Source organism: Macaca mulatta, chromosome 19, assembly GCF_049350105.2.
Source record: "Macaca mulatta isolate MMU2019108-1 chromosome 19, T2T-MMU8v2.0, whole genome shotgun sequence".
Lineage (NCBI taxonomy): Eukaryota > Metazoa > Chordata > Mammalia > Primates > Cercopithecidae > Macaca > Macaca mulatta.
The window spans coordinates 18,159,741-18,179,927 of record NC_133424.1 but is presented as its reverse complement, the minus strand read 5'-3'; the positions used below and the strand labels follow the sequence as shown (position 1 = coordinate 18,179,927).

General features: G+C 51.3%; 1 protein-coding gene across 23 annotated transcripts in view; it reads left to right on the top strand.

The window, feature by feature from the left end:
• UNC13A (unc-13 homolog A) overlaps nucleotides 1-20,187 on the top strand; it is a 97,652-nt gene that overhangs the window by 9,840 nt on the left and 67,625 nt on the right. For 11 of the 23 annotated variants that reach the window (XR_013409224.1, XR_013409220.1, XR_013409222.1 and 8 more), the window contains exons 2-8: nucleotides 2,480-2,509; nucleotides 3,781-3,880; nucleotides 5,832-5,949; nucleotides 9,693-9,816; nucleotides 11,700-11,773; nucleotides 14,090-14,144; nucleotides 17,335-17,370. Coding sequence is in view for 16 of the 23 variants with exons in the window: in XM_077978329.1 (XP_077834455.1) it covers nucleotides 2,480-2,509; nucleotides 3,781-3,880; nucleotides 5,832-5,949; nucleotides 9,693-9,816; nucleotides 11,700-11,773; nucleotides 14,090-14,144; nucleotides 17,335-17,370 (537 nt within the window). In the remaining 7 variants the exon portion in view is untranslated. Of the gene's footprint in view, nucleotides 1-2,479; nucleotides 2,510-3,753; nucleotides 3,881-5,831; nucleotides 5,950-9,692; nucleotides 9,817-11,699; nucleotides 11,774-14,089; nucleotides 14,145-17,334; nucleotides 17,371-20,187 lie in introns of all 23 variants that reach the window. The other 12 variants (XR_013409223.1, XR_013409226.1, XR_013409225.1 and 9 more) reach the window with 2 other exon arrangements.

The following is a 20,187-nucleotide window of genomic DNA, read 5'->3' as shown; positions in this document are numbered from 1 at the left end:
TTCACTTGCCTACGGTCACACAGCTCTGGAATCTGAACCCAGCTCAAACCAGCACTCACCTCTCTCAAGGCCCAGCCAAGGGCTGCAGTGCAGTTGCACAGTCTCGGCTCACTGCAACCTCTGCCTTCCAGATTCAAGCGATTCTCCCGCCTCAGCTTCCCGAGTAGCTGGTATTACAGGTGCGTGCCACCACGCCCGGCTAATTTTTGTAGTTTTAGGATAGACGAGGTTTCCCCATGTTGTTCAGGCTGGACTCGAACTCCTGACGTTAAGTGATCCGCCTGCCTTGGCCTCCCAAAGTGCTGGGATTACAGGCATGAGCCACCGCGCCTGGCCAGGAACAGACAGTCTTCACTGACATGTGTTTAGGGCCATCACACTTCCCCCGCTCTTCATGAGAATTATCTCTTCACTGGCTCCACTCAGGTGCCTTTTGTGAGACAGAAATTCAAGAGATGACAGAGATACAAACCCGGGATGGGAGGCTGTGACATCTGCCCATAGAAACACAATTCTGTTTCTAGGAATTTATCCTTCAGCTCGCTAGTACACACTCTTCAAGACATACTGAAAAAACATGAAGGATTAGAACAGTGGGTGTCAAATGCTGCCATTTGTCTTGGAAATCAAGCAAGACGAACGTGGGTATGATTGCCGACGCATGGACCATCTCCAGTGGTACAAGGAACTGCCAACGTTGATTGCATCTGGGAGGGAGATGAAGAGCTGGGATGGAAAGAGCTTTATTCTCGGTGTCTAATCTTTTGGTTGTTTTGGATTTTACAACATGTGCATGCACTGCCTACACAAACAAAGACACTAGTTTGAAAAGGAAAAAGGGAGAAGAAAAGAGGGAAGAAACAAAAGGGGCAGGTGCGGTGGCTCACGCCTGTCATCCCAGCACTTTGGGAGGCCAAGGCAGACGGATCATCTGAGGTCAGGAGTTCGAGATCAGCCTGGCCAACATATAGTGAGACCCAGTCTCCACTAAAAAATACAAAAATTAGCTGGCCCGTAGTCCCAGCTAAATTGCTTGAACCTGGGAGGTAGAAGTTGCAATGAGCTGAGATGGCACCACTGTACTCCAGCCTGGGCAACAGAGCAAGACTCGGTCCATCAAAAAAAAAAAAAGAAAGAAAGAAAAAGAAAAAGAAAAAAAATAAAGGAAAAGGAGGGAAGAGCTCAGTGTGGGAGAAGATTGGGGGTGGGAGTAGAGAATTAGTGGAGGAAAAAGATGTGGAGGACAAAAGCAAGGTGTGAGAGGTGTTGGCAGTGGAAACTGAATACCCGTTGAGAAGAGCCAGGATGGGGTGAAATGGCTTATGAATCTCTTGGGGCTGTGGGATTATGTGAAATGTGAGAAGACTGGACCTCGGCGGGGGCGCGGGGCGGTGCCTGACATATATTCAGGTTGCACTTCCCACAAGCAAGTGGGGCTGGACGATCTCTGTCAACCCTCCAGCCAGGACCCGGGTGTCTCCATGTGCATTACTTTTGGTTGTTTTTGAGACAGAGTCTCACTCTGTTGCCCAGGCTGGAGTGCAGTGGCATGATCTTGGCTCACTGCAACCTCCACCTCCTGGGTTCAAGTGATTCTCCTGCCTCAGCCTCCCGAGTAGCTGAGACTATTGGCGCCCACCACCACACCTGGCTAATTTTTGTATTTTTAGTAGAGACAGGGTTTCACCATATTGGCCAGGTTGGTCTCGAACTCCTGACCTCAGGTGATCCAGCTGCTTCAGCCTCCCAAAGTGCTAGGGTTATAGGTGTAAGCCACCGCGCCTTGCCCTCCACAAGCATTTTGACAGCCAGCTCTCTGGGTTGCTACGTTCCACCTCACCCAGCCTTCTTTGAGGCTTTCCCAAACCCTAGAAGCATTTGACATCGCAGACTGAGCTGGACAATTGAGGGAGAGGTCTTGCTGACCTGACAGGGCTGGTGGAGTCATCAGAGATTGTCTTTATCCTCGCCTTCTTCCTCTCCACCTCCTCAACTTCCCCTCTTCTTCTGGGGCAATCCTGGAGGGCTTCCTGTAGGAGGCCTTTCCCACCATCTGCCCAGCTCTTTCTTTCTAATCTTGTTCAATTGTGGGTAAAGGCACAGCTAGTTGGGAGCTTGGGGAATTTGATGAGGACAGGGGATGCAGGGAGGGGACAGGTAGGGAATGCTCTCAGTGTCCAAATTTCCTTCCATTCTAGGGTTGCCTGTGCTCATCTGTCTGATGGCTTCTCTCTCTCCCTCTCATCCCTGCCTCCTCTTTCCTACCTCTCCTCCTCCCCTTGTCTCTGTCTCTGACATTGTTTCTATCTTTATCTTTTTTAACATCTGTCTCTTTTGCTTTTTATCTTTGCCTGTCTCTCCTCCGTGTCTCTCTCCTTATGTCTCTATCTTGATGTGTCTCTGAATCTCTCTGTATCTTTGCCTTTCTTCTCCCCACATCTCTCCCGTCTCCCTTCCCTATCTCTGTCTCTCTCCACAGTCAAAAAAGCCAAGTTTGATGGTGCCCAAGGTAAGTAGCTTCTTTTGCTGTCCTGTCCGGTGTTGTCTGTCTGTCTGTCTGTCTGTCTCTTGGAGAAACTGGGGAGGGGGTCCCAGCCCAGACTTAGACTTGGGCTTTATGTCTTCGGAGCATCAGGAGAGGGGTCAGAGGATTAAATAGGGGGAGGGGCAGCCCTTGGCCTGGGGTCCCTGCAGTTTGTATGGGGGTCCGCGGGTCTCCCCAGCCATCCTTGGAGACTCTGTAAGGGGTGGGGCTTGCCCTGAGCCAATGGCTCTTCCCAGGGTCCTAAGAGGCAGAATGGGGACTCTTAGATGGGGCTACAGGTGGGAAAAATGAAGCTGAGAGGCGAAAGGAGTTTCTTTCTTTTCTTTCCTTCTTCTTCTTCTTCTTCTTCTTCTTTTTTTTTTTTTTTTTTGAGACAGAGTCTCCTTCTGTTGGAGTGCAGTGGTGTGATCTCAGCTCACTGCAAACTCTGCCTCCAGGTTAAAGCAGCGATTCTCCTGCCTCAGCCTCCCAAGTAGCTGGGATTACAGGCGCCTTCTACCACGCCCAGCTATTTTTTTTATTTTTAGTAGAGATGGGGTTTCGCCATGTTGGCCAGGCTAGTCTCAAACTTCTGATCTTAATCCGCCCGCCTCGGCCTCCCAAAGTGCTGGGATTGCAGGCGTGAGCTACCTTGCCCTGCCTTTTTTGTATTATTATTATTTTTATTTTAAATTTTTATTTTTTGAGGCTGGAGTGCAGTGGTGCAATCATGCCTTACTACAGCCTCAACCTCCCAGGCTCAAGCGATCCTCCCACCTCAGCCTCCTAAGTAGCTGGGACCACAGGTGGGTGCCACTCTACCCAGCTAATTATTTTTTGTATTTTTAGTAGGGATAGGGTTTTGCCAAGTTGCCCAAGCTGGTCTCGAACTCCTGGGCTCAAGCAATCCTCCTGCCTTGACCTCCCAAAGTGCTGGGATTACAGGCGCGAGCCACCGTGCCCGGCCTGCCAAGGGGGTTTCTTACGGTCAATGTTGTTCCCCTTTTCTGGGACCTCAGTCTTTTTAGCCGAAAACCAATGACATGGTCATTTCGAAGCAGGTGGATGAAGTATCCCAAAATTCCACGTCTCCCGGCACTGAGGCCCCTCCCTTGTGCCCTGAGGGTTAGGGTTGTGGGTTAGGGGGTGAGTGGCCCAGAAATTCCCGAAGAGATCATAGCAGATCGTCTAGAGCTTGGGAAGGGCATTGGAGAGTCCCTGAGCCCCAGCGCTGACTGCTGCTCTCACTGCCACAGAGAAATTCAACACGTACGTGACCCTGAAAGTTCAGAATGTCAAGAGCACGACCATCGCGGTGCGGGGCAGCCAGCCCAGCTGGGAGCAGGATTTCATGTTGTGAGTCTGCAGTGTCTGGCATGACCTGGGCCCCTGGCACAGCCCAGCACCTCGCTGGCCCCTCAGGGCAGAGCTGGACACCAGGGAATCCCTGGCGACTCCCCTCTGTCCTCCCTCTTCCCATGTCCACCTTATCACCCTCGCCTCCAAAGCACATCCCCAATCCAATCCCTTCCCTTGGTCTCCGTGGCCACCAGCCAAGTCCCCGCTGCCCGCCAGCCTCCGCCCTGGCCTCCTGTGCCATCCACCTCCTACAATCTGTTCTCCAGGCAGCCAGGGGAATATTTTTAAAACTGCAAATCACATCCTGTCGCTCCCATGTTCCAAACTTGTCCATGGCTCATCGACCTCACCATAAAACCCACCGCCTTCCCCGCACTTCCCACCAGCTTCTCGCTCTGTCTCCCTCACCTGCCCCAGCCACACCCACCTCTGCCCCTTGTCTCCAACACCTCCCAGCTCATTCTTGCCCCAGGGCCCTTGCACTTGCTTTCCTGTCCCCAGCTGGCTCTTCTCCTTCAGGTCTCAGCTTGTGTCACCTCCTCAGTGAAGCCCTCCCTGACCACCACCCCCCGAGCTACAACTTCAAGGCATCATGCCTTCCCAGGCCTTGCCACCAGTTTTGTTTGTTTGTTTGTTTTGAGGCAGTGCCTCACTCTGTTGCCCAGGCTGGAGTACAGTGGCGTGATCTCGGCTCACTTCAACCTCCACCTCCCAGATTCAAGTGATCCTCCTGCCTCAGTCTCCCAAGTAGCTGAGATTACAAGCGTGTGCCACCACACCCAGCTAATTTTTGTGTTTTAAGTAGAGATGGTGTTTCCCTATGGTGGCCAGGCTAGTCTCAAACTCCTGGACTCATGTGATCCGCCCACCTCAGCCTCCCAAGGTGCTGGGATTACAGACGTGAGCCACTGTGCCTGGCCAACAGATTTTTTTCCTTTTTTTTTTTTTTTGTCTGAGACAGAGTCTCGCTCTGTCCCCCAGGCTGGAGTGCGGTGGTGCGATCTCGGCTCACTGCAAACTCCGCCTCCCGGGTTCACGCCATTCTCCTGCCTCAGTATCCCGAGCAGCCGGGACCACAGGTGCCCGCCACCACGCCTGGCTAATTTTTTGTATTTTTAGTAGAGATGGGATTTCACCGTGTTAGCCAGGATGGTCTCGATCTTCTGACCTCGTGATCCGCCCGCCTCAGCCTCCCAAAGTGCTGGGATTACAGGCATGAGCCACCGCACCTGGCCTGATTTTGAATTTTTAGTGGAAACGGGGTTTCTCCATGTTGGTCAGGCAGGTCTTGAACTCCCAACCTCAGGTGATCCACCTGTCGCGGCCTCCCAAAGTGCTGGGATTACAGGCGTGAACCACCGCGCCCGGACATATTTTAAAAATACATTCTTTAAGATAAATCTTTGGTGAACTGTAAATTCAGTGAATCTCACATTTCACTAAGTTTCCTGCTCCCCCGAATCCACATATGTCTAGGGCGAGGCCTGTAGGGAAAGTGCTTGGAGGTGGGATTGTGTCCTCACCTCATTAGATGGAGATGACACTGCGAAGGACAGAGGTGCCCCCAATGTCCCTATCCTGGGGGTAAAGGGAGCTACGAGGGTATTTGAGCCTCTTTCTCACTTACCCAGCATGATCAGGGTTGGAGGGCCAAGGAAGGGCTCAGAAAGATGAAGGTGCAGGCGAGGTCTAACATCTGTTCCCAAGCCGTCCTTCCCGGCTTTGAATCCTGGTTCTTTTGTGATACCCCGAGCTCTTAACTTCCCACCCCGGTCTCAGTTTCCCCTCTATAAAATAAGAACCACCATGTTACCCTACCACCTAGGACACTCCCAAGCCTAGGTTTGAATTGCAGTATGCTGTATGTTCTCAGGTGAATGAACTAACCTCTCTGGGCCCTCGTTTCCTCCCTCCTGCTCCCTCGATGCCCCTTCTCCTTTTTCCGCAGCGAGATTAACCGTCTGGATTTGGGACTGACAGTGGAGGTGTGGAACAAAGGTCTCATCTGGGACACAATGGTGGGCACTGTGTGGATCCCACTGCGGACCATCCGCCAGTCCAATGAGGTGAGTGGCGGGTGGCCTGAGGGTGAGGAAGGACGAGTGCCTTGCAGAAGCCCAGAGACCAGTGGGCTAAACAAGATGGACATTTAGGCCGGGCGCGGTGGCTCAAGCCTGTAATCCCAGCACTTTGGGAGGCCGAGACGGGCGGATCACGAGGTCAGGAGATCGAGACCATCCTGGCTAATATGGTGAAACCCCGTCTCTACTAAAAATACAAAAAAAACTAGCCGGGCGAGGTGGTGGGCGCCTGTAGTCCCAGCTACTCGGGAGGCTGAGGCAGGAGAATGGCGTAAACCCGGGAGGCGGAGCTTGCAGTGAGCTGAGATCCGGCCACTGCACTCCAGCCTGGGCGACAAAGCGAGACTCCGTCTCAAAAAAAAAAAAAAAAAAAAAAAAAAAACAAGATGGACATTTATCTCCAATCCCCCAACAACATCAATGTAGACACTTGAGATTGCCACGAACCTTCCAAAGTCACCAGGACCTATACACCTTCCATTTTGCTCTGCCTCTCTCTCCTTGTGGCTTCCACCTTGTGGCCCCAAATGGCTGCTTTAGGCTCACCATTGCATCTTCATTCCAACCACAGAAAGGTGATGGTGGGGAGAAGGGGGGTGGTTCATGCACATCTCATTGGCCAGAACTTAGACATGTGGCCAACACCTAGCTGCAAGAGATTCTGGGAAATGTAGTCCTAGACTGGAAAATGTAGTCCTAGGTAGTGCAACCCTAGGCACAGCTAAAAATGTATTACCTTGGAAGGAGAAAAGGGGTAATGTAGGCAATTAGCATTTTGTGTCCCAGATGGGCAGCAGCAGGAAGGTTACACCAGCTCATAAGAAAGTGTTAGGTAACAAACCTGGCCCCTCAGCCTGTGCATCACGGTCAGCAGGTAGCAGTGATGTCTATTTTTTATTTAATTATTTATTTTTGAGACAGGGTCTCACTCTGTTGCCCAGGCTGCAGTGCAGTGGCACGATCATGGCCCATTGCAGCCTCGACTTCCCAGGCTCAAGTGATCCTCCCACCTCAGATGGGACTGCAGGTGCATGCCACCACGCCCCACTCATTTTTTTTTTTTTTTTTTTTTTTTGTATTTTCAATAGAGACAAGGTTTTGCCATGTTGCCCAAGCTGGTCTCGAACTCCTGGGCTCAAGCAATCCGCCCACCTCAGCCTCCCAAAGTGCTGGTATTACAGGTGCAAGCCACCACACCAGGCCGTGGTCATGTCTATTCATCTGTCCCCACAGCCCAATCCCTGGCCTCCTGACCTTAAGTCTCAACCCCTCCATGCTGACCCCAGGAAGGTCTTATTAGCTGGAGCTCTCATCTGTCCTCCCCTGTCCATCTGCCTTGGGAGGCCCCTCAGATGGCACCTGCCCACGAGCCTCATCTTCCCCCACACTTCAACCTCCACCCCTCCCAGATTGCAGCCTCTGAACCTTTGTATAGTGTGTTCCCTGAGCTTCAAGTGTCCTCCTTTCCATCACCCTCTAAATTCCATGTGCCCTCCTCCAGGGAGCCCTCTCTGACTTCCCTCTGGATCCTTTAGTCCTCCTTCCTCCCTCTGGGCTAGCTATGACCTCATGGGGTTGGGGGTGCCTGTGTCCAGCCTTGTTTCCCAGGGTTATGGGCTCCTCAGGGGCCAGGGTGATGATGGCTGGGGCCTCTTGGGGACCCTTGCATCATCCACTATGAACTAGGCATAGAGGAGGGACTGGGGACTGTTTTTTGTTTGTTCGTTTCGTTATTTTATTTTATTTTATTTTATTTTATTTTATTTTACTTAGAGACAGAGTCTCACTCTGTCACCAGGCTGGAGTGCAATGACACAGTCTTGGCTCACTGCAACCTCCGCCTCCCTGGCTCAAGTGATTCTCCTGCCTCAGCCTCCTGAGTAGCTGGGATTACAGGCACCCTCCACCACACCCAGCTAATTTTTGTATTTTTAGTAGAGATGGGGTTTCACCATGTTGGGCAGGCTGGTCTTGAACTCCTGACCTCAAGTGATCTGCCCACCTCGGCCTCCCAAAGTGCTGGGATTGCAGGTGCCCGCCACCACACCCAGCTAATTTTTGCATTTTTAGTAGAGATGGTGTTTCACCATGTTGGCCAGGCTGATCTTGAACTCCTGACCTCAAGTGATCCGCCCACCTTGGCCTCCCGAAGTGCTGGGATTATAGGCATGAGGCACCACACCTGGCCAGTGAGTGTCTGTGTTTGAATGAATGAATACAGAGGGACGAAATGGTTGCAACAGTCTAGGCAAGTGAGTCTAAAAGGAAGCCTTGGCCGGGTGCAGTGGCTCACACCTGTAATCCCAGCACTTTGGGAGGCTGAGGCATGTGGATTGCCTGAGCTCAGTAGACCAGCCTGGGAAACATGGTGAAACCCTGTCTCTACTAAAAAATACAAAAAATTAGCTGGGCGTGCTGGCGCACACCTGTAATCCCAGCAGCTCAGGAGGCTGAGTCAGGAGAATCACTTGAGCCTGGGAAGCGGAGGTTGCAGTGAGCCGAGATCACGCCACTGCACTCCAGCCTGGGTGATAGAGTGAGACCCTGTCTCAAAAAAATTTTAATTTAATTTAATTTAAATTTAAATATATAAAAGGAAGCCTTGAGGGAGACCCAAAATTTCCTCAGTGGCCCTTCAAGTGTGAGGGGGGCCTGGTCACCTGGGGCAACAGAAAGTGGATTCCGCCGAAGATCATTCCATTTGAATAATGAACAAACTGAGGTTCAGGGTGAACCCCAGTTGCTCAAAGGCTCACATTCCTGAGCCAGGGGAAATGGGCTCGTTGTCCTGGGGGACTTTCTCCCTGGATGCTGGGAGGCTCCAGGGTTTTTATCTTAAGTCAGAGTCTCATAACCCCTTATCAGGGGTGGGGAATGACCATGCCGGGCTGGGACTGCCCTTACATAACCCCAAGGGACTCCCCCTCTGGGTCCTTTGCTTTGGGTTCCCCTGACTCACCATGTGGCCCTGGACTGAGACCTTCTCCTCTCTGAGTCGCAGTTTCCTCATGTGTAACATGGGACATAGCCAGGCACAATGGCATGTGCCTGTAGTCCCAGCTACTGGAGGCTGAGGCAAGAGGATCAGTTGAGGCCAGGAGTTCGAGATGAGCCTGGGCAACATAGTGACACCCCATCTCTAAAAAGAAAGAAAGAGAGAGGAAGAGAAGGAAGGAAGGGAAGGAGGGAGGGAGGGAGGGAGGGAGGGTAAGAAAGAAAGAGAGAAAGAAAGAAAGAGAGAGAGAGAGAAAGAAAGAAAGAAAGAAAGAGAAAAAGAAAGAAAGGAAGGAAGGAAGGAAGGAGAGAGAAAGAAAGAGGAAAGAAAGAAAGAGAAAGAAAGAAGAAGGAAGGAGAGAAAGAGAAACGAAGGAGGGAAAGAAGGAAGGAGAGAAGGAGGGAAGGAGAGAAGGAAGGAAGGAAGGGAGGGAGGGAAAGAAAAAAGAAGGAAAGAAAGAGAAAGAAAGAAGAAAGAAAGAGAAAAAGGAAGGAAGGAAAGAGAGAAAGAGGAAGGAAGGAGAGAGAGGAAGGAAGAAGGGAAGGAAGGAAGGAGAGAAGGAGGGAAGGAGGGAAGGAAGGAAGGAAGGAAGGAAGGAAGGAAAGGAAGAGGGAGAGGAGACACGACTTTTGTTTTGGGGTAGGGGTGAGGGGGATGTCTCATGTGAGAGTAGGGGCCCCAGGGACCAGCGTAGCAGATGCCTGACCCACATACCTCCTCCACTGACCTCCAGGAGGGCCCTGGAGAGTGGCTGACACTGGACTCCCAGGTCATCATGGCAGACAGTGAGATCTGCGGCACCAAGGACCCCACTTTCCACCGCATCCTCCTGGACACGCGCTTTGAGCTGCCCTTAGGTGAGTACCCAGGCACGGGACATTCACCCAGCCCGGCCCCACTTCTGGACTCACTCAGCTATTCCAGGAGAGTCAACAGGCTGAACCTGCTGCGTGCAGGCCATGACCCAGGCCCTGTACCTTCCCAATGAGCTGCAAATGTTTCACAAACCCACGGCGCTCAGGGCTGAGCTATCCTGGCGGTTCCTTGGTGATGCCTAAGGCTGCAACAGTGCGCTGGGGATAGGAGGAGAGACAGACAGAGAGAGAGACAAAGAGAGACAGAGAGACATGTAGACAGAGGCTGAGAACAGATAGTCCCCTCTTCCTTTCCGGAAGCACCTCGAGTCTCTCCACCTCATTCTTCTAAGAACCCATGGCTGGCCAGGCACAGTGTCTCATGCCTGTAATCCAAGCACTTTGGGAGGCTGAGGTGGGAGGATCATTTAAGGCCAGGAGTTTGAGGCCAGCCTGGGCGATCTAGTGAGATCCCATCTCTATGAAAAAGTTAAAAATTCACCAGGCGAGGTGGCTGCTGGGCGCAGGTGGCTCACGCCTGTAATCCCAGCACTTTGGGAGGCTGAGGCGGGTGGATCACGAGGTCAGGAGATCCAGACCATCCCGGCTAACATGGTGAAACCCCGTCTCTACTAAAAATACAAAACAATTAGCCGGTCTGGTGGCGGGCACCTGTAGTCCCAGCTACTCGGGAGGCTAAGGCAGGAGAATGGCGTGAACCTGGGAGGCGGAGCTTGCAGTGAGCTGAGATAGCGCCACTGCACTCCAGCCTGAATGACAGAGCGAGACTCCATCTCAAAAAAAAAAAAAAGAAAAAGAAATTCACCAGGTGCCTGTAGTCCCAACTATTCAGGAGGCTGAGGCGGGAGGATAGCTCGAGCCCAGGAGTTTGAGGCTGCAGTGAGCTGTGATTGTGCCACTGCACTCCAGCCTGGGTGACAGAGTGAGACCCTGTCTCTAAAAAATAAAAAATAAAAACAATGGGCATGGTGGCTCATGCCTGTAATCCCAGCACTTTGAGAGGCTGAGGTGGATGGATCACCTGACGTCAGGAGTTTCAGACCAGCCTGGCCAACATGGAGAAACCCTGTCTCTACTCAAAATACAAAAAATAAGCCAGGCGTGGTGGCGCATACCTGGAATCCTAGCTACTTAGGAGGCGGAGGCAGGAGAATTGCTTGAACCGGGGAGGCGAAGGTTGCAGTGAGCCACGATTGCTCCACTGTACTCCAGCCTGGGCAACAGAGTGAGACTCCGTCTCAAAAAAAAATTTTTTTAATTTAAAAAAATTAAATAAAAACAATGGCTTCCCCACCCTCGTAAAGGCTAGGAACCATCTCCTCTCATCCTCCAACTATTCTCCATCCAGCTCTGGGAAGAGGGGCATCAGAGACACCACAGTACCTCCCCTTCATCTCCATCCATCCTCTTGAGACCCCAGACCAGCCCACCCCTACTTCTTTTTTTTTTTGAGACGGAGTCTTGCTCTGTCACCCAGGCTGGAGTGCAGTGGCCGGATCTCAGCCCACTGCAAGCTCTTCCTCTCGGGTTCACGCCATTCTCCTGCCTCAGCCCCCCCAGTAGCTGGGACTACAGGCGCCCGCCACTTCGCCCGGCTAGTTTTTTGTATTTTTTAGTAGAGACGGGGTTTCACCGTGTTAGCCAGGATGGTCTCGATCTCCTGACCTCGTGATCCGCCCGTCTCGGCCTCCCAAAGTGCTGGGATTACAGGCTTGAGCCACCACGCCCGGCCGCCCACCCCTACTTCTGAGGCTTTGCCAAAGACCCCAGAAACCAGGGCCCAGCTGGAACTCAGTAGGCCTGGAGGATGGAGGCTGAGGGGCAGGGAGGAGCTTCCAGGCTCACGGACACGGCTCTGCTTGCAGACATTCCGGAAGAGGAGGCTCGCTACTGGGCCAAGAAGCTGGAGCAGCTCAACGCTATGCGGGACCAGGATGAAGTGAGTGTTGCGGTGGGAGGGGGCTGTTTTCTTCCTTGTTTCTGTCTCTGTCTCCCCACGATTTTCACTTACTGATACTGTTTCTCTCTGAGCTTGTCTTTCCCTGCGTCTCTGTTTCTAACTTTGTTAACCTGACTGCGTCCATGACCCATGTGGTCCAATCTCAAGACAATGATGGGGTCAAGAAACATGCAGAGGCCAGGCGCAGTGGCTCATGCCTGGAATTCCAGCACTTTGGGGGGCCAAGGTGGGCAAATCACCTGAAGTCAGGAGTTCAAGATCAGCCTGGCCAACACAGTGAAACCCCGTCTCTACTAAAAAAAAAAAAAAAAATTAGCCAGGCTCAGTGGCTCACACCTGTAATCCCAGCAATTTGGAAGGCCGTGGTGGGCAGATCGTTTGAGGTCAGGAGTTCGAGACCAGCCTGGCCAACATGGTGAAACCCCGTCTCTACTAAAAACACAAAAAATTAGCTAGGCGTGGTGGCGGGCGCCTGTTTTTCCAGGTCCGTGGGAGGATCACTTGAATCTGGGAGGCGGAGGTTGCAGTGAGCCAAGATCACGCCACTGCACTCTAGCCTGGGCGACAGAGCAAGGCTCTGTCTCATAATAATAATATAGATAATAATAATAAAATAAAAAATTTATTTTCCATTCAGGGGTACATGTGCAGGTTTGTTACACGAATATGTTGCATTATGGCTAAGGTTTGGAATTTCACGGCATTACTCAAGTAGTAAACACAGTACTCAACAGGTAGTTTATTCACCCTTGTCCTACTCCCTCCTTCCTCTGTTCTGGAGTTCCCAGTGTCTACAGTTTCCATCGCTTTTTTTTTTTTCTTTTTTGAGACAAAGTCTCGCTCTGTCACCGGGCTGGAGTGCAGTGGTGCGATCTCGGCTCACTGCAACCTCCACCTCCCGGGTTCAAGTGATTCTCCTGCCTCGGCCTCCCGAGTAGCTGGGACTACAGGCGTGCGCCACCACACCTGGCTAATTTTTGTATTTTTAGCAGAGATGGGGTTTCACTGTTTAGCCAGGATAGTCTCAATCTCTTAACCTCATGATCTGCCCACCTCGGCCTCCCAAAGTGCTGGGATTACAGATGGGAGCCATGGTGCCCAGCCTACTGTTTCCATCTTTATGTCCATGAGCACCCAATGTTTAGGTTGCACTTATAAGCAAGAACATGTGGGATTTGGTTTTCTGTTTTTGGATAGATTCGCTTTATACTGGCCTCCAGCCACCTCCATGTTCGTGCAAAGGACATGATTTAATTCATTTTTATGGTTGTGTAGTTCTCCATGGAGTATAGGTACCACATTAAAAAAACAAAAAGAAAATCCAAGCCGGGCACGGTGGCTCACGCCTGTAATCCCAGCACTTTGGGAGGCAGAGGTGGAAGGATCGCCTGAGGTCAGGAGTTCAAGACCAGCCTGGCCAACATGGTGAAACCGTCTCCACTAAAAATAGAAAAATTAGCTGGGCATGGCGGCATGCGCCTATAATCCCAGCTACTCGGGAGGAGGTTGCAGTGAGCCGAGATTACGCCACTGCACTCCAGCCGGGGTGACAGAGCAAGATTCTGTCTCCAAAAAAAAAAAAAAAATCCAATCCACCATTGATGGGCACCTAAGTTTATTCCATGTCTTTGCTGTTGTGAATAGCACTGCCGTGAACATACGTGTGCATGTGTCTTTTTGGTAGGACAATTTCTTTTCCTTTGGGTATATACCTAGTTGTTTGTTTGTTTGTTTGTTTGAGACGGAGCCTCCCTCTGTCGTCCAGGCTGGAGTGCAACGGCACAATCTCAGCTCACTGCAACCTCCGCCGCCCGGGTTTAAGTGAATCTCGCACCTCAGCCTCCCAAGCAGCTTGGCTTACAGGCGCGTGCCACCACGCCCAGCTAATTTTTTGTGTTTTTAATAGAGACAGGGTTTCACCATGTTGGCCAGGCTGGTCTCAGACTCCTGACCTCAAGTGATCTGCCTGTCTCGGCCTCCCAAAGTGCTGGGATTACAGGTGTGAGTCACTGCACCTGGCCCCTAGTCTTTTTCTATCTCTGTTTCTCACTCTTTCTCTGTCTCTGTCTCCGTCTTTCTCTCTCTGTCTCACATCTGTGTGTGTGTGTGTGTGTGTGTGTGTGTGTGTGTATCTTTCTCTCCTTTTCTCTCTTACTCCCTGTATCCTTCTCATAGTGGGGGAGAGAATTTGGGAGGCAGAGGGAAGTCGGGATGGGATGGAACAGAGGACTATCCTGGTCCCCTGGCCTTTGGCCCCTCTGAGATAAGCCCTTTCTCCTTCCCCCACCCCTTCAGTATTCGTTCCAAGATGAGCAAGACAAGCCTCTGCCTGTCCCCAGCAACCAGTGCTGTAAGTACCTCTTGATTCTTCCTTGGGCATCAGCTGAAACACTCATCCCTCCCCTACCCCATGACTGTCCTGTCTAAAGGCTCCTCCAGTCTGGAGATACAAGTCCTGAGAGTGCAGTGTCCACTTACAGTATATTAGAAATTAGCGTTCTGAGGCTAGGCATGGTGGCTCACCCCTGTAATCCCAGCACTTTGGGAGGCCGAGGTCAGGAGTTCGAGACCAGCCTGGCCAACAGGGCACAACCCCATCTCTACTAAAAATACAAAAAAATTGAACAGGCATGGTGGTAGGTGCCTGTAATCCCAGTTACTCAGGAGGCTGAGGCAGGAGAATTGCTTAAACCCAGAAGGCAGAATCTGCAGTGGGCCAAGGTCATGCCACTGCACTCCAGTCTGGGTGACAGAACGAGACTGTGACTCATAAAAAGAAGGAAGGAAAGAGAAAGAGAAAGAAAGAGAGAGAGAGAGAAAGAAAGAAAGAGAAAAAGAAAGAAAGAAAGAAAGAAAGAAAGAAAGAAAGAAAGAAAGAAAGAAAGAAAGAAAGAAAGAAAGAGAAAGAAAGAAAGAAAGAAAGAAAGAAAGAAAGAAAGAGAAAGAAAAGAAAGAAAGAAAGAGGGAGGGAGGGAAGGAAGGAAGGAAGGGAAGAGTTCTGAGACTTGGGCTTGATGAAAGACAGGGAGGAAGGAAGGAAGGAAGGAAGGAAGGAAGGAAGGAAGGAAGGAAGGAAGGAAGGAAGGGAGAGTTCTGAGACTTGGGCTTGATTCCCACCTTGCTATGTGGTCATGGGCAGGCCAGCGTCCCTCTTCTATATTTAGGGGCCCTCTCTTTGAAATAGTGCATCTGACAGCCCCCTCCCTCTAAGGGCTGTTGGAAGGATCCAGGACATCTAGAGATATGAAAAACACTTCGTAGATGCTTCACTTTCCATTCATCACATCCTGGATGAGGGCGTATAACTCATTCCACAAACTATTCACGGGGCCAGCACAAACCCCGAGCAGCCTACAGTCAGATGGCGCAGACAGACACAGACAGAAGATCCTGCCAGCACATGTACAATGGGCACACGTACAACAGATGGAGGCTGTTTCACTAACCCATTTTCTTAGATGGAGAAACTGAGGCCCAAGAGGAGATGTGATTTACCTAAGGCCACACACCCGGCAAGTGGCAGAGCCAGGATTTGAAACCAGGTCTGAGGGACTCCAACTTTGCTTCCCTTTCCACTGCACCTTGTCTGTTGATGATGATGATCACGTTTCTCTTCCTATTTCCATCAAGGCTGCAGTTGTCAAGATTTTTTTAATCTTCCTGGGCCCTGTCGACACTCAGATGCATCCAGACAAGGTCTTTTCATGGATGGAAGAGCTGTCTCCCTCCTTAAAATGACTTCCCATTGCTTTGTGGTGGAGGAGTAGCAGCAAATCATATAGCCTCAGGACAGAGCTCCCACCTGCTGACACCAAAACCCCACTTCACTCTTCAGCCAACTCCTTCTCCTTTCCATTTACTTTCTTTTCTTCTTCTTCTTCTTCTTTTTTTTTTTTTTTTTTTTTTTGGAGATAGAGTCTCCCTCTGTCACCCAGACTGGACTGCAATGGTACTATCTTGGCTCACTGCAGCCTCTGCCTCCTGGGTTTGGGCGATTCTTGTGACTCAGCCTCTTGAGTAGTGGGGATTACAGGCACATGCCATCACGCCCAGCTAATTTTTGTATTTTTAGTAGAGATGGGGTTTTGCCATGTTGGCCAGGCTGGTCTCAAATTTTTTACCTCATGTGATCCACCCACCTCAGCTTCCCAAAGTGCTGGGATTACAGGTGTGAGCCACCATGCCTAACCCCTTTCCATTTGCTTTTCCATCTTCCTTTTTTCCCCCCTCACAGCTTTCCCTGTATCTGTGTCTCCCCCACCATGTGTCCAGGAGGGTGGTAATGGAGGTGGGGTTGAGGGGGGCTTGGGGAACTCCAGCTGGAGTATCCTGTTTCTACACTAACTTGGGGTGTGATATTGAGAAAGTTCCTTGGCTTCCCTGGCCAGGGAGGAGTCATCACTGCCCGGAAGGAATTACAAACCCCCTCTGGGTGAATGGGGTCATTGAGAGGTTGCAATGGGGGTGGGGCCAGGCAGAGTGGAAGTGGGAAGGCAATGGCAGAGAGTCCCTGGGCAGATGGACTAGAGCCAGGGGCAAGTTCGATTTGGGAAGTGGAGACCACCACTCAGTATTTACCCACAAGTCCTTCCTGGGTGTATTTTGTCACCCCCATTTCCCAGAGGAAGCAGTCAATGGTCAGAGGAGCCAGGATTCTGGTCCAGGACATTTTTCTGAAGTGCCAGGTACTGCACATGATAGGCAAAGGGGTTCTCGCCCTGGCCCTGATGCTCAGAGGCTGTGTGACTTTTGGCTGCTCACTGCATCTCTCTGAGCCTCATAGTTTCACCCGTAAAATGAGCAGACCACCCAACAGAGGTGTTTTAAACCTTAGGGTTTCCAATTTAGTGTGTCTTTCCTTATCCAAGAGCTGGGAGAGGAAAATGGTGGAGACTGGGAGACTGTTAACCCCAGGCTTCATAGTCAGAAAACCCTGGGCCCAGATACCCACTTTGTTACTTCCTGACTGAGCCTTTCCTCTCATTGAAAACTGAGCCAGGCTCAGTGGCTCATGCCTGTAAATCACAGCTACTCGGCCTCACATGAGACCAGGTGTTTGAGACCACCCTGGCCAACATAGCAAGACTCCATCTCTACACAAAAAAAACAAAAAGAAAAACCACCAAGAACCAAAACATTAGCTGAACATGGTGGTGGGTGCCTGTAATCCCAGCTACTCGGGAGGCTGAGGTGGGAGGATCACTTGAGCTTGGGAATTGGAGGCTGCAGTGAGCCATGATTGCACCACTCCACTCCAGGCTGGATGACAGAGTGAGACCCTGTTTCAAAAAACAAAAAAAATTAAAGAGAAGAAAAAAATAAACAAACAGGGATATCCCACCTTCCTCCCAAGGTGGAGAGCAGAGACACAGCAAGTGTCAACAATGAAAGTGATACTTAGGAAAGGTACTCAGGACAAGAGGGGCTCTTGGGGTGGGGGGAGCAGATGCAGAGAGTGAGGAGGACCGCAGGGGAGCCCGCTTCCTACACCCACCCCTTTGTCTGCTCCCTTTTATTATTTCTGCCCCTTCTCTTTGTAGGCAACTGGAATTATTTTGGCTGGGGTGAGCAGCACAGTAAGTACTCAGCCTGATTGATGTTCTGGGAGGCCCATGGGAAGGTGGGCACCTTGGTGATCCCAAGGCCCCTCCCCACTATCACACAGGGAAGCAGGGAGCCTGTGACCAGCACATGGGGGCCAGGGGGCTTGGCGAGACCCCTTTCAAGCTTTCCTGTACCCTGTTCGTTAGTGCCTGTCTTGGGAGGCCCGCTGTCTGCTGGGGAGTGGGCACCGTCGTTGGGGTGGGGGGGTTCAGCCTGGAGGAGTGGACATTTAGACCGACAACCTGCCTGTGTCCAGCTGGGTGCTGTGGCCTCCTCCCGCCACTCCCCCTGTATAACCTCACCTCCTCTCCTGTATCCCCTGCCTTTTGGTCTTCCTATCTTCCTTCTCCGCTTGGAAATGGGTCCAGTGTCACTCAGAGGGTAGTGGGTGGCCGGGGTCTCCAACAGAGGGGTGGGCCAGGAACCTCAGGGAGATGCACGCGGAGACCTCACCAACCCCCTAGGCTCCGCCCATACTCACACCTTACCTTTCATCTTCATTTGCTGTCCCAGGGAAGAAGGCAAGCCACGCCCTCCCTAAATTTAATGTCCATTTTTCTTTTTCTTTTTCTTTTTCTTTTTTTTTTATTGAGATGGAGTCTCACTCTGTCACCCAGTCTGGAGGGCAGTGGCACGATCTTGGCTCACTGCAAGCTCCGCCTCCCAGGTTCACGCCATTCTCCTGCCTCAGCCTCCCAAGTAGCTGGGACTACAGGTGCCCACCACCTCGCCCGGCTAGTTTTTTTTTTTTTGTATTTTTTAGTAGAGATGGGGTTTCCCCGGGTTAGCCAGGATGGTCTCGATCTCCTGACCTCGTGATCTGCCCGTCTAGGCCTCCCAAAGTGCTAGGATTACAGGCTTGAGCCACCGCTCCTGGCCAATTTTTTTGTATTTTTAATAGAGACGGGGTTTCACCATGTTGGCCAGGCTGGTTGTGAACTCTTGACTTCAGGTGATCCACCCACCTTGGCCTCCCAAAGGGTTGGGATTACAAGTTTGAGCCACTGTGCCCGGCCTCCTGTGAGAATCTAATGCCACCGCTGATCTGACAGGAGGCGGAACTCAGGCGGTAATGTGAGTGATGGGGAGCAACTGTAAATACAGATGAGGCCGGGCGCGGTGGCTCAAGCCTGTAATCCCAGCACTTTGGGAGGCCGAGGCGGGCGGATCACAAGGTCAGGAGATCGAGACCACAGTGAAACCCCGTCTCTACTAAAAAAAATACAAAAAAAATAGCCGGGCGCGGTGGCGGGCGCCTGTAGTCCCAGCTACTCAGGAGGCTGAGGCAGGAGAATGGCGGGAACCCGGGAGGCGGAGCTTGCAGTGAGCCGAGATCGCGCCACTGCACTCCAGCCTGGGCAACAGCGTGAGACTCCGTCTCAAAAAAAAAAAAAAAAAAATACAGATGAAACTTCTCTCACTCACCCAACCGCCGCCCACCTCCTGCTGTGCGGCCCAGCTCCTAACAGGCCACAGACCAGACCCGTGCCCTAAGGAGTTGCTCCCTTTCTCCCATACCCTGCCTCTTCTAGAGAGACCCAGTCCTCTATTCTCTTTTTTTTTTTTTTTTTTTTTTTGAGATGGAGTCTCGCTCTGTCACCCAGACTGGAGTACAGTGGTGCGATCTCTGCTCACTGCAACCTCCACCTCCCGGGTTCAAGCAATTCTCCTGCCTCAGCCTCCTGAGTAGCTGGGATTACAGGTGCATGCCACTATGCCTGGCTAATTTTTGTATTTTTAGTAGAGATGGGGTTTCACCATGTTGGCCAGGCTGGTCTTGAACTCCTGACCTCAAGCAATCCTCCTGTCTCGGCCTCCCAAAGTGCTGGGATTACAGGTGTGAGTTACCATGCCTGGCCAGTCCTCTATTCTGAGGATAAATCTGCCTCCTTCTCTCTTCTCCACCAACTGGGAAGTCCTTCACTCCTTCCTTATATCCTGGTGGACAAACCTATCTCCAGGACCAGTGAAACTGTTGACAAACACTTTGGTCCACCACAATTTATCAAAAACGAGTTGGTTAAAAATCAATTTAGGGCCGGGTACGGTGGCTCACGCCTGTAATCCCAGCACTTTGGGAGGCCGAGGCGGGCGGATCACGAGGTCAGATCATGATCTGAGCTGAGATTGCACCACTGCACTCCAGCCTGGGCGACAGAGCGAGACTCCAACTCAAAAAAAAAAAAAATCAATTTAGGCCAGCCACAGTGGCTTACACCTACAATTCCAACACTTTGGGAGGCTGAGGCGGGAGGATTGCTTGAGCCCCAAAGTTTGAAATCAGCCCGGGCAACACAGCAAGACCCCACCGCTACAAAAAAAAAAAAAAAAAAAAAAAAAAAGGCCAGGTGTGGTGGTGTGCCCCTGTAGTCCCAGCTATTCAGGAGGCTGAGGCGGGAGGACTGCTTGAGCCCAGGAGGTCAAGGGTGCAATAAGCCATCATTGTGCGGCTGCACTTCAGCCTAGGCAACAGTGTGAGACCCCATTTCTAAAAAATAAATATATTAAAATAAATAAATAAATAGATAAATAAAATCAATTTCACCAAAATGAATGCTTGGCAGACAGGGCAAGCTTGATAACAACCAACTTGCCACAAACGAACAGTATGGTCAAAAGCAAAGACAGGCCAGGCACGGCAGCTCACGCCATAATCCCAGTACTTTGGGAGGCCAAGGTAGGCAGATTACTTGAGGTCAGGAGTTTGACACCAGCCTGGCCAACAGGATGAAACCTGGTCACTACTAAAAATACAAAAACTAGCCAGGCATGGTGGTGCATGCCTGTAA